The sequence below is a fragment of the Formica exsecta genome, unplaced genomic scaffold (assembly GCF_003651465.1).
Source record: "Formica exsecta isolate Colony F162 unplaced genomic scaffold, ASM365146v1 scaffold342, whole genome shotgun sequence".
NCBI lineage: Eukaryota > Metazoa > Arthropoda > Insecta > Hymenoptera > Formicidae > Formica > Formica exsecta.
In genome coordinates, this window is record NW_021850674.1 from 224993 (window position 1) to 243392 (window position 18400).

Consider the following 18400-nt stretch of genomic DNA (forward strand, 5'->3'; position numbering starts at 1 on the left):
AGCGGACATCTTGAAGCCATTCGTCGTAGGTGATAAAATCACGATTAAGGGAGCATTCTTGATTCTTCTTCGATTCCTGCTCTTTAATCTCTTGAGAGATAATCTTCTCGTTTGTCGCTGGTTGCGAAGGGAGATTAACGGCGGTCTCCAGGTTCTTCTGGATACGATTCCGCCGTTTACCCCGGTCCAGATAACTCTTCCTAATGGAGATTCGTTTGAAGGACTCGCTACGCTTGAAGGAAGGCTCATTGCGGTCCTTCTTACGGCCCACGAGCCTCCTCAGATTCTCAAAAGAGAGGGGCCTCATGAAGAGCAACACGATCAATCTCAGCTCGCAAAAGTAAGAGGAGAAACTCTATAGAGTTACGCTTAAGGAATGGTAGCCGAATATATTTCTACGGTAAAGATTAATAAATGCGTTCATGGATGTACGGCAGAAAGAGTGATTTACCTGATCAACAAAGATTTAAAGATAGCTTTGGATCTATAAAAATGAAAATTTGTGAAAATGAGTGTATTTACGGATTTCTTTCTCTCTCTCTCTCGATTACTATGTTTCTTTCTTGGTTCCTTTTCTCTTTGTTTCCCGTTCCTCTTTGCCCTTTTGCTATTCGTATCCTTCGATTCGCCTTTTCTCCCTCTTTCTCTCTTTCCTTGTTCGTCCTTTCTCTGCGTTATGCTAAGACTCGCTAAAGTGCAAAACCGAGATTTTCAAGTCTAGCTTTGGATCTATAAAAATGAAAATTTGTGAAAATGAGTGGATTTACGGATTTCTTTCTCTCTCTCTCGATTACTATGTTTCTTTCTTGGTTCCTTTTCTCTTTGTTTCTCGTTCCTCTTTGCCCTTTTGCTATTCGTATCCTTCGATTCGCCTTTTCTCCCTCTTTCTCTCTTTCCTTGTTCGTCCTTTCTCTGCGTTATGCTAAGACTCGCTAAAGTGCAAAACCGAGATTTTCAAGTCGTGAATGATCAGCGTGGCTTTCCTTTTTCGACGCCGCTGCCGTTTTCCCTCTCTCATTGTCCTCCTCTTCCCTTTTCTTCCTGCGTGCCCTCGGCTCGACCGGGATAATCATTCTACATGAAGAAATTTGGTGCGGATTGGACGAGCATCTTCAGAGCCAACATATCCGATATCGAGAAAATCGATGACCGAGTTTTATTTTCAAGCAAGATAAGTTTAACGTTGGTTTATTTATCACTATTTTTATCATTGCATTTAAACAGCTTTCTCGAATCAAAGTTTGCTCTACTTTCACACCATATACTTTCGTTATAGAGATATATTTATTTATATTTGGATCTCCATTTAATATTGGCATAATAGTCATTGACCGATGAATTGTATAGGTTTCTTCTAAATTATGGTTTTACTTTTGTCGATGATTGGTCCATAGCTTATTGATCCTGCTTTATCTTGGATATTTCGCTCGATGGTTTAACCAAACCATGTACCTTGAAACTCAGATACTTTCTCTGCCCTCGAACAATTATGTTGTTTGTTTCACTCCTATTCTCTTCTCCTCCGCCATTCTCCACGCAACCTCTCTCGACGATACGAACGCGCTCCCTCTGCGCGGAATGCCTTCCGCACATAAGAGAATTTTTAATTAAAAATCCAATTTATATCTCGATGCTTGATCAATAAATAAAAGATCTATTCAAATTAAGTTTTTGTCACTTAATATGAAGTAAAGTTAGATAAGTTGAATCTATATTTGACAATATGTCCTAAGAAAATACGACCACTTTTCACTGCTTCAAACGTGCGATTCGTTGTTCATAAAATATACTTCGATACAATCAAACATCTGCAAAATTCTTGCGAGTATTCATCGAAACGATTATAACTTTCTGCGGAAACGCAGCAAATTCCGTGTTTTCGCTTAATGCAAAAATCTTTACCTATCACTATCACTATCGCATCACTGTTTAGGACACATGCACACATTCTTTTCTACCTCTGATATCTCTGTCTAGGATATTTTCTCGTTCTTAATCGGCGAGTAAAAGCTTTCCACCCGCCTCGCCAAGCGCGCGGAATAATTTATTCGCATGTTGCACCCATGCGCGAGTGAATTGCTTTGAAAAATAAAATTATTTCGCCGTCAGATTCGCGATAACAGACGCGCGAGTTAATCTAAGCAGATTTTAAGATAGCACGATGGCGCGCGTCCGCGCGTTCGAATTCGCGCGACGACGCTCGCTGGTCTCGCCGTCGAGACGCATACTTCAAGTCGTGTCGAATCACTGGCATTTGCGAGTTCTCCGCAGCTCTTGGCAACTCTCTCTCTTTCTCTCATGTACGTGGGCGCAGGAAGGGAGAGAGAGAGAGAGAGAGGGAAACGTACGGGTGGGAAGCTGGCTTGCGCGTGTAAAAGTTGCTAGACGGAGTAAGTGAGAAGACTGAACGCTCAGGAACTTGCTCAGCAAAGAAGGGAGAAGGAGAATATAAGAGTGGTGATGGCATGCCGTCCGTCGACTTTCGCCTGCCTTCGTCGCTCGCAGCATCCCACTCTCCTTCGTTTCATCTCTCGCTTGACACCCTTCGCCGCGCCGCCCGAGCCCCACGAGATCTCTCGCGACTCCGGTTGGTGCCAACTCCTTCTAAGAGAGAGATTCTTAAGGTAAGATTATGCGGATCAACTGGAGTTTCGGTCCATTCGCGATATTGTTCCGCACGCGGTATTGAAAGCCACGCAATATAACGTACACACATTAATAAATAATTGTTATTATTATTGATTTCTCTTTCTAATATTCGTAAAAATCTCTGCTTCCATTGTACCTTGTTACCAAAATATCTATCCAAATCTTATTAAAAAATGTCTTAAAACTTCCCTAATTTTTCAAGTATTTTTGTTCATAATTTCAAGTAAAATTAGAGAATTTTTAGATGCAGTTTTGAAATAACTTCATTTATCGTATGTTTTTAATGTTTTCTCTACTAATATGATCATGAAAGAAAAATGAAGATGCACTTAAGTTTTGAATGTTAGTGTATAGAATATAGTAATGTAGAAAAAACTGTGTACTCTGCAAAACGAGTTATATGCGGATGTGTGCCGTTGTATTGTTACTGCTTGCTAACTTGATTGATCGGCATATATGTATGAAGACTTTACTTGCAGTAAAGACAGAATTATCAAACAAATAGTTTTTAAAAAAATTTCCTGAGAGTTCCAATAAAATAAGAATTTTCTAGCTTTTCAAATTTTTCTATCTTTAAAGAAAAAATTCTTTAAAAATTCCAGGTTTTTTTAAACCTGGAATAGATGTCCTATTTTCAAATTTTCTTGTGTTATCTTCTAGAATTACATATTTCATATTTTTCACAATAGAGTCTCTATTAAATAAAGAGACATTAATGATAAATTAATCAAATAAATAATGTAATTAATTATTGATAGAGATATCTTTCGAGATATACAAAGTGTTTCACGACTCATTTTAATTATAATAATTCTAAGTAATTATATCAATTATATAATAAATCCTGAGCCCATTTTTTTCAATTACAGAATATTAAAAAAAGAGAAAATTATTTATTATACAATTCTCCAATTTTTGACATTATATATCTTTGTAACTAAACCTTAAAGAAAATTCTATTTAAAAAATGTCGATTTTAAATTAAACATATGATTTTACTATCTGTCTATTTCTTTAAAACTAATTTTGCAAGATTTTTTTTAATCACTGATAATTCTATAAGACTACTGGCGCTTCATTTTTGCCAAGGAAAAATCGACTCCAAATTCATCAAGAAATTTATCATTCAGGCCACAAGTCTCATTGGACATCCCATATAATAATAATTACGGAATTTTACACAGGCCGTAATACTCCTCTCAAATAACTCTCGAGGAAACCATCGTTCTAAGCATTGCAAATCCTTACGATTGTAATCTTACATACCACAGATATTTGATATACCGGTGGTCCTGAACGCGGTGCGGCACCGTATATAGGTACATTGCCAGGAGGTTGTGCGGAGGAGGGACATTATAATGGTCGATAAGAGCGCGAGGAATCGTCTATGATGCGCGTTGCGCACCGACTCAAGGACACTCGAGGACATTTACCCATGAAACTGTCGACCTTGATCTTACACACGGATTCGTGAAACAGGAGGTGTGCTGCTGCATGATACTGCGCTCTCTTGCAATTGCACCTGCGTCGCGTGTGATAGAATTGGAGCTAATCAACTCTGTCTTCCCTTCCATCCCTCTCTCTCTCTCTCTCTCTCTCTCTCTCTCTCTCTCTCTCTCTCTCTCTCTCTCTCTCTCTCTCTCTCTCTCTCTCTCTCTCTCTCTCTCTCTCTCTCTCTCTCTCTCTCTCTCTCTCTCTCTCTCTCTCTCTCTCTCTCTCTCTCTCTCTCTCTCTCTCTCTCTCTCTCTCTCTCTCTCTCTCTCTCTCTCTCTCTCTCTCTCTCTCTCTCTCTCTCTCTCTCTCTCTCTCTCTCTCTCTCTCTCTCTCTCTCTCTCTCTCTCTCTCTCTCTCTCTCTCTCTCTCTCTCTCTCTCTCTCTCTCTCTCTCTCTCTCTCTCTCTCTCTCTCTCTCTCTCTCTCTCTCTCTCTCTCTCTCTCTCTCTCTCTCTCTCTCTCTCTCTCTCTCTCTCTCTCTCTCTCTCTCTCTCTCTCTCTCTCTCTCTCTCTCTCTCTCTCTCTCTCTCTCTCTCTCTCTCTCTCTCTCTCTCTCTCTCTCTCTCTCTCTCTCTCTCTCTCTCTCTCTCTCTCTCTCTCTCTCTCTCTCTCTCTCTCTCTCTCTCTCTCTCTCTCTCTCTCTCTCTCTCTCTCTCTCTATCTCTCGTGAAACGGGATACTCGACCAAAAGTGTCAAAGAAGGTATGCATTCATTACGCGTTGCGCGTATTCCAGATATGCCACACAAATTCACTTTTAAAACAGAATTCTAAAGCTGACACTTTTCAGATAGTTCAAACGGTCTCATTCATAAAGAAAATACAACGAGTTGTTTGTACATTAATATTAACGTTTACCTAGGAGGGAGAATATTGTCAATCTAAGATACTTTCTATTATATATCGATTCCAATAGAGAGATGTCCTTTACAGAATTAATGATAATTCGTAAGATTAGACAACCGTCCGCGAATCCACGGAAACCGTCGAGATAAACGCACACGTTACCTCTAATTGACTCCACATAATAACACGGCAATTACGAAATTGTAGGTCGAGATCGCTTTCTATTCTTTTTCTATAGGTGTATCATCGTGTTAGCGGACATCTTGAAGCCATTCGTCGTAGGTGATAAAATCACGATTAAGGGAGCATTCTTGATTCTTCTTCGATTCCTGCTCTTTAATCTCTTGAGAGATAATCTTCTCGTTTGTCGCTGGTTGCGAAGGGAGATTAACGGCGGTCTCCAGGTTCTTCTGGATACGATTCCGCCGTTTACCCCGGTCCAGATAACTCTTCCTAATGGAGATTCGTTTGAAGGACTCGCTACGCTTGAAGGAAGGCTCATTGCGGTCCTTCTTACGGCCCACGAGCCTCCTCAGATTCTCAAAAGAGAGGGGCCTCATGAAGAGCAACACGATCAATCTCAGCTCGCAAAAGTAAGAGGAGAAACTCTATAGAGTTACGCTTAAGGAATGGTAGCCGAATATATTTCTACGGTAAAGATTAATAAATGCGTTCATGGATGTACGGCAGAAAGAGTGATTTACCTGATCAACAAAGATTTAAAGATAGCTTTGGATCTATAAAAATGAAAATTTGTGAAAATGAGTGGATTTACGGATTTCTTTCTCTCTCTCTCGATTACTATGTTTCTTTCTTGGTTCCTTTTCTCTTTGTTTCTCGTTCCTCTTTGCCCTTTTGCTATTCGTATCCTTCGATTCGCCTTTTCTCCCTCTTTCTCTCTTTCCTTGTTCGTCCTTTCTCTGCGTTATGCTAAGACTCGCTAAAGTGCAAAACCGAGATTTTCAAGTCGTGAATGATCAGCGTGGCTTTCCTTTTTCGACGCCGCTGCCGTTTTCCCTCTCTCATTGTCCTCCTCTTCCCTTTTCTTCCTGCGTGCCCTCGGCTCGACCGGGATAATCATTCTACATGAAGAAATTTGGTGCGGATTGGACGAGCATCTTCAGAGCCAACATATCCGATATCGAGAAAATCGATGACCGAGTTTTATTTTCAAGCAAGATAAGTTTAACGTTGGTTTATTTATCACTATTTTTATCATTGCATTTAAACAGCTTTCTCGAATCAAAGTTTGCTCTACTTTCACACCATATACTTTCGTTATAGAGATATATTTATTTATATTTGGATCTCCATTTAATATTGGCATAATAGTCATTGACCGATGAATTGTATAGGTTTCTTCTAAATTATGGTTTTACTTTTGTCGATGATTGGTCCATAGCTTATTGATCCTGCTTTATCTTGGATATTTCGCTCGATGGTTTAACCAAACCATGTACCTTGAAACTCAGATACTTTCTCTGCCCTCGAACAATTATGTTGTTTGTTTCACTCCTATTCTCTTCTCCTCCGCCATTCTCCACGCAACCTCTCTCGACGATACGAACGCGCTCCCTCTGCGCGGAATGCCTTCCGCACATAAGAGAATTTTTAATTAAAAATCCAATTTATATCTCGATGCTTGATCAATAAATAAAAGATCTATTCAAATTAAGTTTTTGTCACTTAATATGAAGTAAAGTTAGATAAGTTGAATCTATATTTGACAATATGTCCTAAGAAAATACGACCACTTTTCACTGCTTCAAACGTGCGATTCGTTGTTCATAAAATATACTTCGATACAATCAAACATCTGCAAAATTCTTGCGAGTATTCATCGAAACGATTATAACTTTCTGCGGAAACGCAGCAAATTCCGTGTTTTCGCTTAATGCAAAAATCTTTACCTATCACTATCACTATCGCATCACTGTTTAGGACACATGCACACATTCTTTTCTACCTCTGATATCTCTGTCTAGGATATTTTCTCGTTCTTAATCGGCGAGTAAAAGCTTTCCACCCGCCTCGCCAAGCGCGCGGAATAATTTATTCGCATGTTGCACCCATGCGCGAGTGAATTGCTTTGAAAAATAAAATTATTTCGCCGTCAGATTCGCGATAACAGACGCGCGAGTTAATCTAAGCAGATTTTAAGATAGCACGATGGCGCGCGTCCGCGCGTTCGAATTCGCGCGACGACGCTCGCTGGTCTCGCCGTCGAGACGCATACTTCAAGTCGTGTCGAATCACTGGCATTTGCGAGTTCTCCGCAGCTCTTGGCAACTCTCTCTCTTTCTCTCATGTACGTGGGCGCAGGAAGGGAGAGAGAGAGAGAGAGAGAGGGAAACGTACGGGTGGGAAGCTGGCTTGCGCGTGTAAAAGTTGCTAGACGGAGTAAGTGAGAAGACTGAACGCTCAGGAACTTGCTCAGCAAAGAAGGGAGAAGGAGAATATAAGAGTGGTGATGGCATGCCGTCCGTCGACTTTCGCCTGCCTTCGTCGCTCGCAGCATCCCACTCTCCTTCGTTTCATCTCTCGCTTGACACCCTTCGCCGCGCCGCCCGAGCCCCACGAGATCTCTCGCGACTCCGGTTGGTGCCAACTCCTTCTAAGAGAGAGATTCTTAAGGTAAGATTATGCGGATCAACTGGAGTTTCGGTCCATTCGCGATATTGTTCCGCACGCGGTATTGAAAGCCACGCAATATAACGTACACACATTAATAAATAATTGTTATTATTATTGATTTCTCTTTCTAATATTCGTAAAAATCTCTGCTTCCATTGTACCTTGTTACCAAAATATCTATCCAAATCTTATTAAAAAATGTCTTAAAACTTCCCTAATTTTTCAAGTATTTTTGTTCATAATTTCAAGTAAAATTAGAGAATTTTTAGATGCAGTTTTGAAATAACTTCATTTATCGTATGTTTTTAATGTTTTCTCTACTAATATGATCATGAAAGAAAAATGAAGATGCACTTAAGTTTTGAATGTTAGTGTATAGAATATAGTAATGTAGAAAAAACTGTGTACTCTGCAAAACGAGTTATATGCGGATGTGTGCCGTTGTATTGTTACTGCTTGCTAACTTGATTGATCGGCATATATGTATGAAGACTTTACTTGCAGTAAAGACAGAATTATCAAACAAATAGTTTTTAAAAAAATTTCCTGAGAGTTCCAATAAAATAAGAATTTTCTAGCTTTTCAAATTTTTCTATCTTTAAAGAAAAAATTCTTTAAAAATTCCAGGTTTTTTTAAACCTGGAATAGATGTCCTATTTTCAAATTTTCTTGTGTTATCTTCTAGAATTACATATTTCATATTTTTCACAATAGAGTCTCTATTAAATAAAGAGACATTAATGATAAATTAATCAAATAAATAATGTAATTAATTATTGATAGAGATATCTTTCGAGATATACAAAGTGTTTCACGACTCATTTTAATTATAATAATTCTAAGTAATTATATCAATTATATAATAAATCCTGAGCCCATTTTTTTCAATTACAGAATATTAAAAAAAGAGAAAATTATTTATTATACAATTCTCCAATTTTTGACATTATATATCTTTGTAACTAAACCTTAAAGAAAATTCTATTTAAAAAATGTCGATTTTAAATTAAACATATGATTTTACTATCTGTCTATTTCTTTAAAACTAATTTTGCAAGATTTTTTTTAATCACTGATAATTCTATAAGACTACTGGCGCTTCATTTTTGCCAAGGAAAAATCGACTCCAAATTCATCAAGAAATTTATCATTCAGGCCACAAGTCTCATTGGACATCCCATATAATAATAATTACGGAATTTTACACAGGCCGTAATACTCCTCTCAAATAACTCTCGAGGAAACCATCGTTCTAAGCATTGCAAATCCTTACGATTGTAATCTTACATACCACAGATATTTGATATACCGGTGGTCCTGAACGCGGTGCGGCACCGTATATAGGTACATTGCCAGGAGGTTGTGCGGAGGAGGGACATTATAATGGTCGATAAGAGCGCGAGGAATCGTCTATGATGCGCGTTGCGCACCGACTCAAGGACACTCGAGGACATTTACCCATGAAACTGTCGACCTTGATCTTACACACGGATTCGTGAAACAGGAGGTGTGCTGCTGCATGATACTGCGCTCTCTTGCAATTGCACCTGCGTCGCGTGTGATAGAATTGGAGCTAATCAACTCTGTCTTCCCTTCCATCCCTCTCTCTCTCTCTCTCTCTCTCTCTCTCTCTCTCTCTCTCTCTCTCTCTCTCTCTCTTGAGACGCGAGACACTCCAAAAAGCGAGAATGAGATCTTGAGAGAGAGAAAGAGAGCGCTCTCTTGCAATTGCACCTGCGTCGCGTGTGATAGAATTGGAGCTAATCAACTCTGTCATCCCTCTCTCTCTCTCTCTCTATCTCTCGTGAAACGGGATACTCGACCAAAAGTGTCAAAGAAGGTATGCATTCATTACGCGTTGCGCGTATTCCAGATATGCCACACAAATTCACTTTTAAAACAGAATTCTAAAGCTGACACTTTTCAGATAGTTCAAACGGTCTCATTCATAAAGAAAATACAACGAGTTGTTTGTACATTAATATTAACGTTTACCTAGGAGGGAGAATATTGTCAATCTAAGATACTTTCTATTATATATCGATTCCAATAGAGAGATGTCCTTTACAGAATTAATGATAATTCGTAAGATTAGACAACCGTCCGCGAATCCACGGAAACCGTCGAGATAAACGCACACGTTACCTCTAATTGACTCCACATAATAACACGGCAATTACGAAATTGTAGGTCGAGATCGCTTTCTATTCTTTTTCTATAGGTGTATCATCGTGTTTCTATATCGAGACTTTATGGCTTAATGTCGTACAATAAATATCTAGCGGAAAGATTGTGCGACGACAAAGAAACGACTCTTCCTAACTTATGAATGGCCTGAATCACCGATAAACGCAATAAAATCCACGTGAGAGCGGATCTTCAAGAAACAATATACACATTTATAGTAAATGAATAAAAGATTCATCAAACTGGAGTAAAATAGATATCATGTATAACATTTTATTCTGAATTAAATTGAACGATTTAAAAATTAGGATTTTTACTAGTAATGTTTATAAAATAATATATCAAATAATTTAAAAAATCTATCCTAAAAAAAAAAAAAATCTTTTTTCTTGCATATTTTTTTCATCTTTAAATATTAAAAAAGTAAAGCATTCTTACCATCACATTCTAAAAACCTTATTCTTATTTTAATATTAGTTATTACATCATTAATTTTCTATTCAATCATTTTTTTAATTACAGTATTTTTTATCGGATTGTTTAAAAAATAAAGTTTATTAATAAAAATGTATTACGACTTGAACTAAAGGATCTTTCAAGTATGTCAACATTTAGGGATTAAATAAATTTTATATCTAGGCTAAAAGACATTTTTTTGAATCAATTTTAAGAAAGAAAATATATATTGTATATATTATATTATTAGTGTTACTTCACAAATTAAAATTAATATATCCTACTATTTCGCAGCTTAAAATTAAAATATCTCCTAAAATTAAAATATTCCCTAAATTAATGAATTTTTGATATATAAATACTTTAATATTTCCTTATAGAGAATAAAAAATTGCATAAAATGATGTTTTAAAAAAGACAGAGTTTTATTTAAGACAAAGGTGCAATTGTGTATTTTACAACTGCATGCCTATGCATAAATGCATAATAATGATGAACAAAGTTAGAGCAACTAAAATCATTCGATTCTGTTTAATACTTTTTTTCTACGTCTCAAACCGTCTCAGTAAGATAACTACTCGGAATTCCATGGGATATTTTGTATATTATTCATGTACATATATGTATATATTACTCATGTACATGATTAATGTATAACTTTTTATATAATTGGTTACGCTTTCGAAACGCATTAGTCATTTTCTCAAGTATAAGAATTACTTTTTACACGCATCGCAAGTAATTGTCAATAAAAAGGTGAGACTCGCGTAATCTAGAATGTCAGCGAACTCTAGTATGTATTTATCTCTCTGAAATCTATTAAAAAAATATACAAACATACCGACTCGAAATATTTATCATTTATTAAAAATTGTTTCACATTAAGTTATTTAATTAAAAATAATTTTAATTTAATTTTAAAAAAATTAATTTTTTTTTTAAATAATTAAATTAACAATAAAAAATTAAATTGATAATAAACTAATACTTTTTAAATAATTTTTTTACAGAGTAACCGAGAGGTTACAATACCATAAAATATCTTTTAGAAGCACATAGAAATGCTGCATAACGAGAATTGTTCGCGTAAAGCAAAATTGAGTGTCACGATGCGCGCGATGGAGCTGTCTCCTCTTCTTTATTAATGCGGATGCATGACGCCATTGTAACATAGACTTTTAAGTCTTATTTACAGCTGGACGCCACATAAGCCGCTTACATTACAATCGTATGCTAGCCGAGCAAGTAATTGACCAAGAAATTGTATTTTTCTTGTTCAACCGGCATACGATCGACATAGCTCGCCAACCATAATGACTTTAATTACTAATTGATATTCGTTCCAAGCTATCGGGAATCTTCGAATTTGAAGATTCACCAACTATCGTGATTGCATATCAATAATCACGAAACGAAAATTTAAAAAAATAAAATAGAGGTTTCCTTTGTAGCATCGATCGAATAAGACACAAGATCAAGTTTCTCGACTCGAGTGTTCAATATTTTCGTAATAGCAGTTATAAGTTGTTACGAGAAAGAAAGAAAGAATATGAATGCGTATGTGCGTCTAATGTTTTTATAAATTTTTAGTCCAATTAATTTGTACACAATTATCGAAAATTTAAAGAAAAATATGATGATTCTTGACTAATCGATAACAAACGGCTCTAATTTGCCTAAAGGATACCTAATTTAAAGAGACACCCTAAGAGTTATTTAGGCAGAAGTAATTCGAGAAACCGGTCGCTTTCTCATTATAATAGCCCTGACCGCAAATGCAAATAAACATATTCTTCGGAAACGTTGCAGAGAGTTCACTAAAAGAAAAACTATGAACCTCGTGTCTGCAACGTCGAGCCGGTGCACACTCGAGTTGTAATTTTGTAACGTGACGTGCGCAGGTGTAATTTCACGACGCGACCGCAATGTCGAAAGATCCATATCGATGAAAGTTAAAGAGGAACTGGACGGATTTTGAGATTAAATTCTAATAATAAGATAAAAATCTAAGAATAAGAAAAGATCTAAGAATAAACAGGATGTCAATCCTCCCCTATCAAAACTTGTAAAACAATTCTCTGAGAATTCCCTGACTTTTCAGGTAATTTGTTCAAAACCCCAGGTAAAATTAGAGAATTTTTAGATGGAATTTTTTAAAATAAGTTTTTTTGTGTGCACTTTTTAATGCTTTTCACTCATACAAAGGAAAAATGAAACCACTTAAATTTTAAATGTTAATTTTAAAAATGTACTGAAAAGAACTGAATGACTTTTGTAAGATAAACATTTTTCATTTGCATAATATTTTCATTTTCTATCATTAATTGTAAGAATTACTTTTTGCTATGACAATGAACATATATAATCAAAGAGAGAAAGATATATATATTTATAATATATTTGAAACATATAATTCACACAATCATTGGCCAATCCGATTGCCGATGCTTGCAATATAAGAACAAAATGATCAAAGAGAGAATTTTTGGAAAAATTCTCTGAGTTTGAATAAAATTCCATGAGAATTTCCTGATTTTTCAAGGTAAAAACGAAATCCCTGAGAATTCCAGGTTTTCTAGATTTTTCCAGGGAGTAGACACCCTCATAAAGATGTTAAAGATTAAGTGTCATAATGATGGACATTAGTGTCAAAAAGAATATCTATGAATCCAAGAAACCAAATGCTTCAAAATAGAAGCACGATAAATCATGAAATTTTTCTAACGTCGTTCAATCGCGTTTACGCCTTATATTAAAAAACGAGCCAATTAAAGCGATTTTAATTCAAAATCACAAGAACAAATAATGGGAGCGTAATAAAATATGAGCATAAGATACAATATTTTCAATGAATGAAAGATGATCATTGTATAAGTAAAACTATGCGACATCAGAATGCAATTTTTATTGAAGGAAAAAGAACTCTTCTCTCCGTCTATTTTGAAAAGGATGGACGGCCATTGTGATTTTTTTTAGAAATAAAAAAACGAGAGAGAGAGAGAGAGAGATACATGAACGAATACTATTTATATCCGTATTATTTTATTCATATATACTGTTTGTCACTAAAATGTATTTTGAAATTTATTCCTCGCCCTCTCGCTTTCCCTGATATTTCCTTTGTTTTTGCCACACAAGCGATAACGAATTTAAATAATACTTTCTTGCCGCTTGATTTATAAAACAAGAACAATGCGAATTACTGAGTATCCTTAATAACAGCACGAGTTTAGAATGGAGACGGCAACGGCCGTAAGGTGTTATCGATTTTATCAATAAACGACGGGGGGGGGGGGGAGAGAGAGAGAGAGAAAAAAAGTGCAACGGGTAGAGACGAGATTTGTCGCGAAGGGCGGTGGACGTCGCATCGATCGAAAGAAAAATCACTCACCCTCGGACAGTTCGAGATCCAATTCGGCGAGCTTCTCCCGCACGTCTTCCGGGAGCTTGCCAATGTCGATGTACTCGGCCATCGTTAGGCCATCCACGCTGCGCCGTGATAGCGAATCCACCAGCGGTGCATACTACGAGACTCGTCACCACCGCTCGGCCATCTTGCCTGACAACTGACAGATTGTACCGTCGTGTTGCTGGCGGCGCCACCGGACTCGCATCCCCGCGCTCGGAGCGTGCTCGAAAAGTCACGGACTGTATATATATTAACTAGACCGTCAACTCCTTGCGTGTAACGGCTCCTACGCGGTAGCCAATCGATCTTTCGCTCTTGGAAAAATTTTAAGTCGATTGGCTACCGCGTCCTGCATGGAGGAGCCATTAGAGTCGATGGTCTTCAATAATATTTTACCGATGGCCTAGTGCTCGGTCCAATCCGATTCCATGTTGATTATGTTGATATTAATGCTTGTAAATCGTTATTGATAGATAGTTGAGGACGTTCGATGCGAATCATGCACTTTGTATCGAGCCATTAATTAAATGTATCGTGCACTTCTGCGGTGATCGCGACATCGCGTTGCATTTTTTGATTTGAATTCAACCATTGCAGTTGGACTATCATCTGCTTCGCTGGAATTGATTGTTGAATGAATTTGCGAAATGGATTTTGATACCGTATCTTAAGCTGCTTCAGCTACGAAGGCCATGTTGATTACTGCGATAATATCGTCAATACTGTGAGTTCCAATTTGCAATTATGTATCATAATCGGCGCGCATGATTTTATTTTATCTCTGTCGATATCTTCTCCAAAAGAGGATCGAACTTACACATTTTACTACATGTATACACATACACATTTCTTCTTGAAAAATTTGCAAGTTCATATTTTTTTCTCTTTCTAATATTTAATTATTAAAATTTCCGTTCTTTATCATTTCATTTTCTTCTCTGTGAAATCACACACACACACACACACACACACACACACACACAATGGCTGGTATTGTCATATTGTATTTCATTCTGATAAGAGTGCACCTTAATAAACCTTGATCTTAATGTATTAACATAATAAAAGTCTTACCTATTTTATTTCTTGCATTATTCCAGATAAGAGTTATTGATAACATGCTAAAAAAACATATTTTTATAATTGAATATAAAACTTATATATAATATCCAAGTATATAATATAATATATGAGGTAAATACATGTATAGAATTTATATAAAATGTCAACTCTCTCTCTCTCTCTGTGAGCTTTATCTTGTTTTTTAATGCTTTTATTGCTCGCGATATTGAAAAAGCGTACATTGCGTTATCATAATTACTTTGATAATTGCATTTCATACAAAAGAAACAAATGTGAGTTATTATGCTGTTTATGTAATTTTATCGATGAAAATTGTTTTTCCGTAAATTAGCGGCGATCATTTTATCGCCGCTAATTATTCTTGGAATGCAAGAATCGCGTCAAGTTTTTTATCCAGAGCAAGAAACACGTTTATCTAGAGCAAGAACCAAGTACAATATATTACCTATTTTATGTATTTCAAATAATTTTAAGTATAAACCTTTTTATTGCTATTTTCTAAACCTTGCTTGCTTATATATACATACATGCATACACACAACATTTCAAGGTTTTATATTTTGGATTTAATATGTTTTGCAACTTTAATTAGCACATTTCCGGAACACCAGTGATTTTTTTCTATTAAAAAGAAAAGAAGAAAATAAAGAGAAGAAAATAAAAATCGTCAGTTTATCAAAACCGCAAAGTCATGTGTTGTACATTTGCAAAATTGTCATGCAAGAGAAAAAATATAGATACATTTGTCGCATGTGTTTCGCTGTTAACGATACTAATAGTTGCGAGACTCATCGAGAGATTCATATTGTGGACGCACGATTGATATTATATAATCTGATGTAATAAGAAAAGAAGCCTGTAATCTGTCGCCTTCACACAAGTCTTGTCGAATCAGTAAAAAAAAAGAAGCAAATAATTTTTTTACAATACCACTTTCGGAAAATAGCGCCGTGATTTTTTTAACGCAAGCAACTATAGATGCCCAGTAAGCAAGTAACATAAAATTAATATTTTTAAATATTTTAATTTAATATGCATTTTATGAACATTCTTCTATGAACACATAATGTTTTATAAATATTTTAAAAATGTTATCTAATAATATAATATTTTAAAACGACATCATTATATTTGAACAATATATTACTTCTATTTCAACCTTATCGAAATCTTCAGATGTGAAAAAAAAAGTTTATTTACTATGACGTTGATACAACATTAAAAAATATATATTTGAAAACGTTACATGTTATAAAATATCTTTGTAATAACATTGTATTAATGATTTCTTGCTTACTGGGTGATTAATTATTGATTATCGCGCTTTTTATATATATTCTTATATGAGCATTTGTTACTTATATTTTCGTAGTTATATACATTATTTTTGATATGTGCAGGAAACCTATAACGCAATCAATTACCACAGAAGCTTGCAAACATGCAATGTCTATATTCTTGAGAATCTAAGATTGGATTATCTATATTTATGACATTCTACTATAATACATCACATTATTACATAACAAATGTTAATTTTATCTTCTAAAATCGATACTGTGAAATTAAAACATTCTTGTTGCAGATTGTTTTTCAACCTAATTTAGGAGTCTTCCTACCAAAGTGCACCGCTATTAGCATAACGCGTACAAAGGAGACATCCGGGAAGCGTGACCCCGAGGACCCTGCAATCGACAGCTGAACATCTTTTTATCGGCCGATATTTTTTCATCGAACGAGGAAGGAATCGATATGGATAATCGGATTTATATAGACGAGGAAACCGGCGAGGATTTGATCCACCCGTTCGTCGATTGTAACATTTCTCATTCGATCGACTCAATGGCGATGAATGACGCGGAGACTGGGGAGCCAGAAGTCAACCTCATAGACAACGGGATCAGAGGTCATCTTAGGAAAGTGCCATTTCAGGTACTTGGAAAATATTCGCGCATCTCCTCTTTTTAAGAATTTATTTTTAAAGTCTCTGACTTGAATCTGGAACCAATGTTTCTCGTTTTACTATATTTTTAATCTATCGTAATTTAAAAATAAATAAATTAATAAATACTATCATGAAACTAATTTATGTAAATTTACAAAATGAGATAGTATGGATAGTATAATGTTTGTATATAATAATTGTGAATTCGCATTAAATATATACAGAGTGCGTCAATTGGAACGTAATTGGAATAGATTCTAGAACATCTAGTCCTATTGAAAATAAAAAGAAATGTACAGGCAAAAGTTGGATAGTATAACAATATCGATTTTTTTATCGACTTACTTTTTTCATAAGTGCAACGATGCACCGAAAAACTGCAATTACTTTTTTTTTTTTTTATGGTACTATATTTTTTTTTGCATTATTCAAGGAGATGTTCAAACATCCCACTGTTACATAACGAACATTTTATGACCCATTCCTTTATATTCTTCATTACAGCATCAAGATGATCACTATTTTTATAAACGTTTAAACAATTTATTCTAATCCATTCTTTTAAGTCTTCAATGGAAACAAATGGATGCAAATACATTTTATCTTTGAGATAACTCCATAAGAAAACATCCAGTAACGTAAATAGTGATCATCTTGATGTTGCAATGAATAATATTAAGAAATGGGTCACAAAATATTTGTTATGTAATGGTGGAGATTCATCCCACATTGTTCATTGTTTCGGATGTGAAATGATAGATCTCGCTTTTTGCATGGAAAATCGAAAATCTATGGTATTACACATCTTTAGACTTTGTTTTATTCAAAGTATCGAGCTATGATTAACCTAATTTGTTTATAATTTTGTAATAAATAACTAACGGTTCAAACTTTTTGAATTTTTGCTCTCAGAGCTGTATATTATGACCTTACTCACATATTTCAAAGTTATTGAAATCAGAAAAGTCGCCTCCAATATTCAGTATTATCGTAATAAGCAATTTATTTCTTGCAGATACCAAAGGAGGTGAAGGAAAAATCATCAAAAAAACGCCATTTAACAGAGCTAGAACCGGTTCCACCGGGTGCCTCCTTTGGCCAGATAAATCCCATTTGTCTGTTTTTACCGGCCATCATCTATTTCCGCTGGTTCCTCGCCTTATTGATGCTTTTCGAGGTATTATAAATGTCGAAAGTTTTAAAGAAGAAAATATTTATTTTCGTAAACATAGTCAAGGCCGATCTTTCATGCTGTTTTCATATTAAGGTCACTCTGCATGTGTGGGCACATCACAAGAACAAGACTCTGAAAAACGCCAGCGTATATTTTCGTTCACCGTTTCACGACATCTCTGCCGAATTCTGCGCTCTCTGCCAGAGCGAGACCTGTATGAATCGTGTCGGTAAAATGCACCAGATTCGGATGCACAAATTTCTGCGGCAATGTAACTACATGAAGAGAGTAGTAACGTGAACTTGGGTTAGGTGAATGTATCTAGCGGTACCTTAAACGTCGCAGAATTTTAAAATGGTGACGATAATCGTGATAACATCTTCTCGATTTCTTACAAAATTGTTTTATATAAAATAACTGTTATATATATATATATATATAAATTTTTTATTCTATAGGTGAAGGGAGGGGGGGGGGGGGGGGGGGGGGGTGGGGGGGGGGGGGGGGGGGGGGGGGGGGGGGGGG

General features: G+C 35.9%; 2 protein-coding genes across 12 annotated transcripts in view; one reads left to right on the plus strand and one right to left on the minus strand.

Annotated features, from left to right (window-relative positions):
• LOC115238485 (disco-interacting protein 2) overlaps positions 1 to 13973 on the minus strand; it is a 39558-nt gene extending 25585 nt beyond the window's left edge. For 7 of the 11 annotated variants that reach the window (XM_029812356.1, XM_029812355.1, XM_029812354.1 and 4 more), the window contains exon 1: positions 3 to 709. In XM_029812356.1, the coding sequence (XP_029668216.1) occupies positions 3 to 307 (305 nt within the window). In that variant the 5' untranslated portion in view covers positions 308 to 709. Of the gene's footprint in view, positions 1 to 2; positions 710 to 13655 lie in introns of those variants that run through there. The other 4 variants (XM_029812359.1, XM_029812362.1, XM_029812363.1 and 1 more) reach the window with 1 other exon arrangement.
• A 173-nt stretch (positions 13974 to 14146) lies between these two features.
• LOC115238486 lies at positions 14147 to 18342 on the plus strand. Its single transcript, XM_029812364.1, has 4 exons — positions 14147 to 14397; positions 16342 to 16688; positions 17717 to 17878; positions 17969 to 18342. Exons 2-4 carry the CDS (start codon positions 16509 to 16511, stop codon positions 18173 to 18175), a joined length of 549 nt encoding a protein of 182 aa, XP_029668224.1. The 5' UTR covers positions 14147 to 14397; positions 16342 to 16508; the 3' UTR covers positions 18176 to 18342.
• The last annotated feature ends 58 nt before the right edge of the window (positions 18343 to 18400 follow it).